At 55.4% G+C, this 9,214-nt stretch overlaps 3 protein-coding genes across 5 annotated transcripts; 2 read left to right on the top strand and 1 right to left on the bottom strand.

Moving 5' to 3' along the window:
- The first annotated feature begins 6 nt into the window (after window positions 1-6).
- PGP (phosphoglycolate phosphatase) lies at window positions 7-655 on the top strand. Its single transcript, XM_005869367.2, has 2 exons — window positions 7-180; window positions 279-655. The coding sequence occupies exons 1-2, from the start codon at window positions 75-77 to the stop codon at window positions 602-604; spliced, it is 432 nt and encodes a 143-aa protein (XP_005869429.2). The 5' UTR covers window positions 7-74; the 3' UTR covers window positions 605-655.
- Window positions 656-872: 217 nt separating this feature from the next.
- On the top strand, window positions 873-5,078 carry BRICD5 (BRICHOS domain containing 5). 2 transcript variants are annotated; one of them, XM_005869335.2, is made up of 6 exons: window positions 873-3,539; window positions 3,701-3,823; window positions 4,034-4,189; window positions 4,272-4,373; window positions 4,636-4,789; window positions 4,889-5,078. In XM_005869335.2, exons 1-6 carry the CDS (start codon window positions 3,489-3,491, stop codon window positions 4,981-4,983), a joined length of 681 nt encoding a protein of 226 aa, XP_005869397.1. In that variant the 5' UTR covers window positions 873-3,488; the 3' UTR covers window positions 4,984-5,078. The 2 variants fall into 2 exon arrangements, with proteins under 2 accessions (XP_005869397.1, XP_014397685.1); XM_014542199.1 differs by having other exon boundaries at window positions 4,636-5,078.
- MLST8 (MTOR associated protein, LST8 homolog) lies at window positions 4,948-9,208 on the bottom strand. Of its 2 annotated transcripts, none has more exons than XM_005869336.2 (9): window positions 9,029-9,208; window positions 8,341-8,515; window positions 8,114-8,165; window positions 7,867-8,029; window positions 7,332-7,407; window positions 7,097-7,249; window positions 5,988-6,112; window positions 5,657-5,820; window positions 4,948-5,523 (listed from the first exon to the last, which is right to left on the bottom strand). In XM_005869336.2, the coding sequence occupies exons 2-9, from the start codon at window positions 8,467-8,469 to the stop codon at window positions 5,405-5,407; spliced, it is 981 nt and encodes a 326-aa protein (XP_005869398.1). In that variant the 5' UTR covers window positions 8,470-8,515; window positions 9,029-9,208; the 3' UTR covers window positions 4,948-5,404. The 2 variants fall into 2 exon arrangements, with proteins under 2 accessions (XP_005869398.1, XP_005869399.1); XM_005869337.2 differs by having other exon boundaries at window positions 9,136-9,208.
- Between the last annotated feature and the right edge of the window lie 6 nt (window positions 9,209-9,214).

The raw sequence follows: 9,214 nt of genomic DNA, 5'->3' as shown, positions 1-9,214 counted from the left end.
GCGCCTGGCTAGACGTGCCACTCGAGCCCGATGTGCGCGCCGTCGTGGTGGGCTTCGACCCGCACTTCAGCTACATGAAGCTCACCAAGGCCGTGCGTTACTTGCAGCAGCCCAGCTGCCTGCTCGTGGGCACCAACATGGACAACCGGCTCCCCCTCGAGAACGGCCGCTTCATCGCGGGTCCGTGCGCCCCGGGGCAGGAGGTTGGAGGGCGGCGGCGGGCCCCTCCAGCCCTCTGACCTCGGGCGCTCTCCTCCCCTCCCCTCTCCGCCCCTCAGGTACCGGTTGTCTGGTCCGAGCCGTGGAGATGGCCGCTGAGCGCCAGGCCGACATTATAGGGAAGCCCAGCCGCTTCATCTTCGACTGCGTGTCCCAGGAGTACGGCATCAACCCCGAGCGCACCGTCATGGTGGGAGATCGCCTGGACACAGACATCCTCCTGGGCGTCTCCTGTGGCCTAAAGACCATCCTCACCCTCACTGGAGTCTCCTCTCTAAGAGATGTGAAGAGTAATCAGGAAAGTGACTGCATGTCTAAAAGGAAAATGGTCCCTGACTTCTATGTTGACAGCATAGCCGACCTTTTGCCTGCCCTTCAAGGTTAAAGATTTAGCGTCTTTAATCTACAGAATAAAAAAAAAAAAATTTGAAAACCACTTAACCAAATTAATAGGTGGGGCTTAAGCACTTGCTCAGCTAGGTGGCTTTAAAGGTTATACTTGGAGTTAAGCAAAGGCACTAGTTAACCTTGGAGTAAAGGTTTGGGGGTGATTTTGTTACAGGTGTTTCTAATTTAAGATGCACTTTTTTTTTTTTAAGAGAGAAACATCAATTTGCTGTTATTTATGCATTGATTGGTTGCTTCTTGGATGTGCCCTGACTGGGGATCGAACCCACAACCTTGGCATATCAGGACAACCCTCTTACCAACTGAGCCAGGGCCTAAGATGCACTTTTAAACTTGGAGGGCATTGTGGGGGTTCTGGGCCTTGGTTGCCATTGGCAAGAGCAGGCTTCACATCTGTCCAGAATTCAGATAACCTAAGGGCCTGCTGATGGGACTGAGGTAGGTCTAGGGTTGTCACATATTTTGTTGAAATTTTTATTCAGGGATCAAGTCCCCTTGTAGGGCAAAGGGGAGAAGGGACTGATTATTTTGACTATCAGGAGAAATGTACAAACCAACCCAAGGCCCCATGGGTGGGGTCATCAGCAGAGGAGCTTGCTGCTGTATTCCAGCTCCTCACCTGCAGGGTGGGATGGAGGATGGGGTGGTCCCCTGGTAGTGTCTCCCTTTCTTTGGGGTGTGGAGAGCTGTCCTCACCACCGCCACTCCACATTTCCTTACAAACCACTCTGCCATATTGAGTGTTGTGTTTCAGATGCTCAGGGCTGCTGCTCCTCATACATGGTCGTGCAGCTCTGTAAACTCACCCCAGCTAAACCACAGCTTTCTCAAATGTGCATTTAAACCCAAGTGACATGGAGTGAGCATATTGTTGGCTGAGTAGCCAGGAGGACATGGGTGCCTTTGCTGAACTTTGGCCTGCTGTGTAGGGAGCTCAGAGCAGCATTGTTATAAAAAAATTATTTTTTTAAACTTTTGAACAACTTTGTCAAGGGGTGGAATTGAACCTTAAGCATGTTAATAGCTGTGCTCTGTCTTGTAGGGCAAATCCCACCGAAGAAATCTCCAGGCCCCGCAGTGAGCAGCAGGGCTAAAGTCATATGCAGGCCAAGGAATGCCTGTTATCCAGGGTGCCCTCTGGGTGGGAGAAGAAAGAAGTGTCCCTAAGAACAGGAAAATGGTTCCTACAAAGCATCCAGCCTCTTCCTGTCCTCCCATACCTTTGGTTGTGTGGGGGTTAGATGCCAATGGTCCATGAGGCCAAATATCTTGGCTCTGAAGTCCTTGGTCAGTGGCCAGCTGGAGGATTGGCAGGGTTCACCGGCTAGCCACGGGTTCTTGGTAGGGAGCCCTGGCCTTTTCTGCCTGTTCCCTAAGTTGCTGACCTTTGGGAACAGGCCTGATAAGCAGACTTTCCAGCTGCACTTGTAGGGTAGAGCCTGGGAAGCTGTTCCTTTGGGCCGACTCCTTCCCGGTGCCTTGCTCTGCACCCAGTGGTGTCTGCCTACAACCTGTGGCTTCTCTCCTAATCCCAGAGTTACAACACTCTTTTACTCCTTTCTCTAAGAGTTCCCAGTAGTAAAGGGTGTCCTGAGCCTTTAGCTCCTCCCAGGCTTGGAGTGTCTGGGGGTTGGACTCTGCCAACAACAGCAGGGCAGCCGGTGCCTGTGAGGTTGGTGGTGCTGACGTTGGCTCTGCGAGGTCGGCTCAAGGTGGGTCTGGATATTGAGCAGGCCTATCAGGGCGTTGTCACCCACACCAGGAGCACACAGCAGGTGCGGCAGCCAGCGACACCTTCCTCTTCTGCGCCCCATCTCTGCCCTTATTGCACTGTGTGAACTCAAATGCACATTAAACTCTCAAACCCATGCTGACTAGCGTTCCTTGCTCTCGTCTTGACAGCACCCTTCACACACAGGCTGCAGCTGTCTAGCCTTCATGTGGGTATAGGGCGGGAGGGCTTAGTTGAAGCATCTTCAATTCCAGAGCTGGAAACAACCCCATCTCAGGTTCATAACAGGACAGGTTCTGAAGATCCAGGAAAAATGAAGCACAAAGCAAAACCAGAGTAGGAAAGGGCTCCTGGTGAGGGCACCCATGTTGTGAAAGCTGCCTGGGGAGCCCTGCCTGTTGCAATCCAGTGTTAGGTGACTGGAAATGCAAGCTAGGAGCCAGGGCCATAGCACAGAGAAAGCTATGCTGGTCAGGGCAGAGGCTGGTGGACACAAGGCTGACCTAACCATCTCAGGGTGCAAGGGAGGTTCGAGTAGGCTACCTTTTCTGCAGCAGAGCTTCCTGGAAGCCATCCATTCTCTGGGATGCTACCCAACCCAAAATTGCAGGAGTTGGGAAGTGGCTGGCGTGCATGGGGAGGGAGGTAGGGTGGCAGTGCAGAATACCAACCTTTCATAACATAGGCATTTATTGATGGTTTGCTGTGTGCCAGGCCTTGTGCCCAGCCCTAGGAGTCTGGAGGTAACCCAGGAGACTAGTAACAGGCCTCTTTAGGAAAAGTTAATCTGCCCCCAACAAGACAAAGCTGCTCTTGCCAGGCCTGGGCTGCCCTCCCTGCTGTTCAGCAGGTCTTGATTTCCACAATGGCCATGCTCTCATGCCCTACCAGGTCTGTGCTCTCAGGTTAGTACAGGCCAGGTGTGAGGAGAGCCAGGCATGGTGACAAGCTCATCCCCCTCCCCCAGGTGGAGGGGAGAGGGCTGTCTTGGCTCAGGTAGCTGGGCTGAGGAGGAGGCAGGAGGGGAGGGGGCCAGGACGGCTGTTTGGCTTATCAGAGGCTCCTGAGGTTTTCCTGGCTGACTCCAAGGAGTGGCAGACAATCAGTGCATTGTCACCAGGGCTGCATCATGGAGCAGGGGAGCTGCTGTGCAGAGGATCCTAGGCCTGGGCCTATCAGGGTGAGTGCCTCCCATCACCCAGTGCCCTCTCCTGGGACAAAGACCCAGGGCATGCCCTGAGCAGGGGACAAGAGGGCAACACCCATCACCCACACGTCCTCAACCCCTATCTTCCCTGAGCCAGTCTGCTCCAAGCCCCACTGACTGCAGTGTGCCCTCAGGTGAAGACCAGACCCTGCCATGGGAGCTGGAGAGCCCTGGGCCTGCTGCTGCTGTTGCTGGCATTGGCCACTGCTGGGGCTGTAACTGGAGGGATTTTTGGCTTTGCTCACAGCCCTCCCAAGGTGAGCCTCCTCAGGACATGGGCAGGCATGCACACTAGGAAGGGGGAGGAAAGGCCAGCACATCCAGCCCTCCAATGAACCCAGGGCTTAGAGCTGAGCTTACAGGGGGAGGACAAAGGAATGGAGGGGTCAGAAGCCTTGAAGAAGGGCTAGGGAAAGAGGGTGAGGGCAGCCCTAGCCTGCCCAGCTGAGCTCTGGCTTCCCACCCAGCCACTGCTACAGATGCTCCGTCTGACCCTCCCGAGCCCCAGGGTGTACCAGTTCAACCAAACTGCCCAGGTGGACGTGGCCGGGAATGTGGCAACCATCAGGGTCACCCCGACTCAGAGTAACCACAGCTGGGCGGTGCTGTTCGATGGGCAGAGCGTGAGTTGAGTGGTGGGGAGGGGGAGGGGGTCACTGCCTAAAGGTGTTCAGATGGGCTTTCCTTACCTGCCTGCCTCCCCAGGGCTGTGTCTGTTACCGACCTGCAGAGCACCGGGCCTGCTTCCTCCACCCAATGGAGCCCAGAGATCGCAAGACCCTGCAGCTGCTGGTGAACACCTCAAAGGTGAGCAGCCTCCATACTCGCATGGTCAGGCTTTCCAGGCCATGGGCCAGACAAAGGGTCCTGTGTACCGCCTGGGCCCGGGGTGGGCTGGGGCTCTGGTTTCAGGGGAACAGAAGCTCTATCTTCCCTTTGCTGAGACTGCTGACAAGAACTGAGGGCGTGGCTGGCACAGTGCTGGCATGTCCAGAGATTCATGGGCCCTGCCCAGCCAATGGCAGTGCAAGTATCCCTGGCCCAAGGCCCACCAGAGCCTTCTCTGCAGACCCAGGGGTCTAACAGCCCCAGCCAGGAGACCCACTATGCTCAGGAGCTGCTGGCAGTGCTTGGGAGCCATGAGGTGGACCCTGCCCAAGTGGGGGCTTCAGTGCGGCACTTTTGCTCAAAGAACCCCATTTACTGGGCCCGTCGAGCAGAGGGTGAGTCGGGGCAGCTATGGGGAGAGGCCTGGGCTCCCATGGACATTCTGGGAGAGGGAGAGGAACTCTTTTGGGGTTCATTAAGGCCCTTCCCCACAGGGCCCCGGAGGCAGCGGCTGATCTATCTATGCATCGACATCTGCTTCCCAAGCAACATCTGTGTGTCAGTCTGCTTTTATTACCTCCCAGACTGAACCCCCAGCCCCACCAGCCAGCCAGCTGGACGGCCCTGTCATCAGTACCATGGAAGGCAGCCACCAGCAGGGGCTAATAAACCCCTCCACCTGGCCGTGATGGTGTTTTCTGTGGTCTTGGGACATGTAATGGGTGGGGAGGGGGGAAAGCACTGGCTTGGGGGTGGGCAGCAGCCAGGCTGCTTGGGTCAGCCTCCTGAGCCCTGTCACATCCAGATAAGCAACCAGGGATTAAAAGAGCCCTCAGCAGACCAGCTTGGCCCATCTAGGCTGGCCAAGGGGGCCAGGGCAGTCAGTCAGGTCCAGCTAGCCTAAGCTGGTAGAGGCTAGCCCGAGGAAGGGTCCACTCTGACATGGCAGCTGAACAATCACATCAGCCAGTGCTGCCTGGTGGCTGCCTGCAATCCCAGGGGGGCACAGGCTAGCCCAGCACACTGTCATTGAAGGCCAAGCAGACCACGGCTTTCTGGTGGCCGCCGTATTCTCTCTTGATCTCTCCCGTCTCCACACACCAAAGCCGGGCCAGGTTGTCAGAGGAAGCTGTGGGGAGGGAGAACATGGGTAGCAGCTCAGGATTCGGCCCCACACGGGAGGCTGGCTCCCAGGTAGCAGGGAAGCCGCAGCAAGCACCACTGGGCTAGCAAGGCAGGGAGGCAGGGTAGGTGGAACTCACCCGTGACAATGTACTGGGAGTCCCCAGAGAAGGCGCAGCCCCACATCCAGCCTCGGGATGACTCTCCGGGATTGCTGCTCTTGATGCTTAGCTCCGTCATCAGGGAGAAGTTGGATGTCCTCCAAATCTTGCACGTCTGGTCAGCCGAGCAGGTGGCGAGGAGCCTAGGGGTGGGTATGAGCATGGTGGGTGTGTCATCAGCAGTCACTCCAACCTTGCATCCCCTTGCCATCCACCAAGCAGTCCCAGATCCATCAAGCCCCCAACCCAGACAGGTCCCTTCCTCCCCATAGCCATGGAGAACTCCTGGTCCACCGGGCCCTGCACACACGTGGAGTCTGGGCTGAAGCGGCACTGCAGGGCGTAGCGGGTGTGTGCTGGGATCTTGGTCTTGGGGATGAGCTGTGTCACCTCATCGCCAATGCCCCCCGTCAGATTCCAGACATAGCAGTTCCCCTGCGGGGTAGGAGGAAAGTCATGGGGGGACCAGAACCTCCAGTCTGACACATGGGGATGGATGCCCTAGCAGGTAGACCCAGATCCAGGGGCTGCCATCCAACACTGTGGCTGTGCACAGGGGATCTGGAGGCCAGGGACATGTTGCAGGCACATCAAGTCCTGCCTGCAGAGAGCACCTGGAGGCCTGGCCCCAATCAAGGGCTACACCTGGTGGGCTGAGAGCAAGAGGCTATATCTAGCCTTCCTGATGCTGCTGGCCAACCAGAATGTGAAGAATGAGATGGGCCGTGGTTAGCATGGGTCAATGGTTAGAGCATTGGCCTGCATCCTGAAAGGTCACAGGTTCAACTCTGGTTCAAGGGCACACACCTAGGTTGCAGGTCTGATCCCCGCCCCCAGTCAGGGTGAGTGTGGGAGGCAACCAACTAATGTGTCTCTGTCACATCATGTTTCTCTTTCCTCTTCCCTCCAATCCCTCCCCCCACCCCATCCTCCCTGCCTTCTACTTTCTAAAATCAATGGAAAAAATATCCTCATTCCTTGGGTGAGGATTAAAAAAAAAATGAGATGAGAGGAGGGCACCCACAGTATCTTGAGTCCCTGATAAGGAGCCAGGGTCATCATGGGATTTATGCAGGGAACAATGGGATCAGGCTGGTTCTACTGAAGAATGCCCTGGTGGCAGAAAGAGAATGGATTGGGGTGAGGGGGTTCAGAGGGAGGCCACAGAGAAGGGGAGGCAAGGGAAACTTGGGCCAGGAAATGGGGTAAGTGGGACAGTAAGAGATTCAGGAGATGGGAACTGATGGGGCTACAGCAGGAAACGAGAGGTGGCTTCTTGACTTTGGTGACCGGGTTGGAGCTGGAGTACAGGAGGGGAAAGCAGAACTGTGGGGTAAGGGAGACACCTGCAGGGAATAAAGGAGATAAGGGGCTGGGTGCTGAGTTGGTCTCCCCCACTGCACCCGCCCCAGGACTCACAGTGCTGTTTACTGCTGCCATGTAGCTGGCATCTGGATCAATGTGGGCAGATGTGATGGAGACCTCAGGCTCAGGGATCAACTGCTCATTGTGGTCAGTTTTTAAGTCCCAGATGTGGATAGCGCCGCTCTGGTCACCCACAATGAGTTCTGCCTGGGGTGCAAGGGAGGTGAGATAAGGCAGGACCCCTGCCCCCCAAAGCCCCAGGGTACCCAGACCTGTGCATACCCCTCACCTGGTTGGGGTGCAGGCACACACAGTTAATGGGTGCGTTCACCTGGAAGATCCGCTGACACTGCAGGTTGCGGGACCTTTGGGGTGGGAGACAAATACTGTAGGAGATGTTGTTGGTGCCCCACCCAGATGCCCTTTCCCTGGCCATTTATCCTGGCCCTCTGCTGATAGGAGCTACCCCACAGGAAATACTCAGGAGGCTCACACTCACCAGGGGCAGTCTGAAGCCAATGATTGACTCAGAAGGGACATAAAAGCCAGTCCCCTGCCTCAAGGCAGGACTTGCTCTTTGATGCAATTTATTCTCCAGAGTTCCCTGTGGGATCAGGCTGAGACTGGACTCATCTTTGTGTGGCTTTCTCTTCTCTAACCTGCTTTCCTCATTGCTCTCAATAAATCACCCCCATAGCAATCCCTGTCTCGGCTTGTGCTGAGAGGGAACCCGACCTAAGTCACTCTCCAGTTTGACCCTCATTCCCATACACCCAGAACCCCTACACATCCAGGCAGCTGGCCCTCCTGCCTGGCATCCACACCTGAGGTCCCAGATCCGGGCAGTGCAGTCCTCCCCACCCGTGTACATCCAGCGGCCGTCCTCATGGAAGCCCACAGACGCGATGTTCTTGTTGACCCCGTCATAGCTGATGATGGGGTTGGGGTTATTGGAGTTGAGATCATACATGCGAATGTGCTGGTAACCTGTGGGCATAGACCAAACTGAGGTTTGGCTGTGCCTAGATCAAACCACCAAGAGGTTAGGGCTCAGGTTGAGGGTACAGTTACCTGCAGCAGCAATCATACTGCGGTCAGGCGTGATTTCCAGTGCGTTTACCTGCTATGTATGCTAAGGATGATGACCAGCAGAGCCGTGGAGTCAGGAGCCCTCAAGGCCTCCACCATCTGGCTCAGCTGCTGCTGTATTCTCCCCACCCAAGGCCTCTGCCCAGGCTGCTATCCCCACCAGGAGTCCTGTCCAGCACCACCCTCCCCACCTTCCCAGCAGAGGATACAGAGTCCTGGTGCTGCACCGTGCGAGTGCAGATCCCGCTGTGGGCCTGCCAAAACCGCACGGTGTGGTCATAGCCCGCAGTAGCCAAGATGACCGGGTCACTGCCCACAGTGCCTGGGGATGTGTTCATGTTGTGGCTGCTTGGAAGACTCAGCAGGGATCACAGGTCAGAGGATCTGGAAAATAGAAAGGTGAGTATAACCCTGTATGTCCTAAACCAGCGATTTTCAATCTTTTACAGCTTATGGCACACATAAACTAAAATACTAAAATTCTGCGGCACACCAAAAAATATTTTTGTGATCTGACACACACACAAAAAGTTATAATTCTGATTCATTCACACTGAAGGCCTATTGTTGTGTTGGCTGTTGTCATTTTTAAATTTGACAATCTAAGGAAAAAGAGGTCAGTGCCCCGGACTAAATGGGAATTGCATGTTTTAAAAATTCTTGCCCTAACCGGTTTGGCTCAGTGGATAGAGCGTCAGTCTGCGGACTCAAGGGTCCCGGGTTCGATTCCGGTCAAGGGCATGTACCTTGGTTGCGGGCACATCCCCAATAGGGGGTATGCAGGAGGCAGCTGATCGATGTTTGTCTCTCATCGATGTTTCTAGCTCTCTGTCTCTCACCCTTCCTCTCTGTAGAAAATCAATAAAATATATTTTTAAAAAAATTCTTGCGGCACACCGGTTGAAAATCGCTGTCCTAAACAGATTATAGGTCCACTCGGAGAGATATAGACATCATTCCCATTTTAGAGATGGAGAAACTGAGGCACAGAGAGGTTTACGGACACGCCCGGCAACCGGCAAGAGGCAGCCTCCCAGCTCTACAGCGCGCTCCCGTGCCGGCCCCACAGACACCGCGGACACC

The sequence above is a fragment of the Myotis brandtii genome, unplaced genomic scaffold, assembly GCF_000412655.1.
Source record: "Myotis brandtii unplaced genomic scaffold, ASM41265v1 scaffold292, whole genome shotgun sequence".
NCBI classification, from domain to species: domain Eukaryota; kingdom Metazoa; phylum Chordata; class Mammalia; order Chiroptera; family Vespertilionidae; genus Myotis; species Myotis brandtii.
This window is presented reverse-complemented; position numbering and strand designations above follow the sequence as displayed.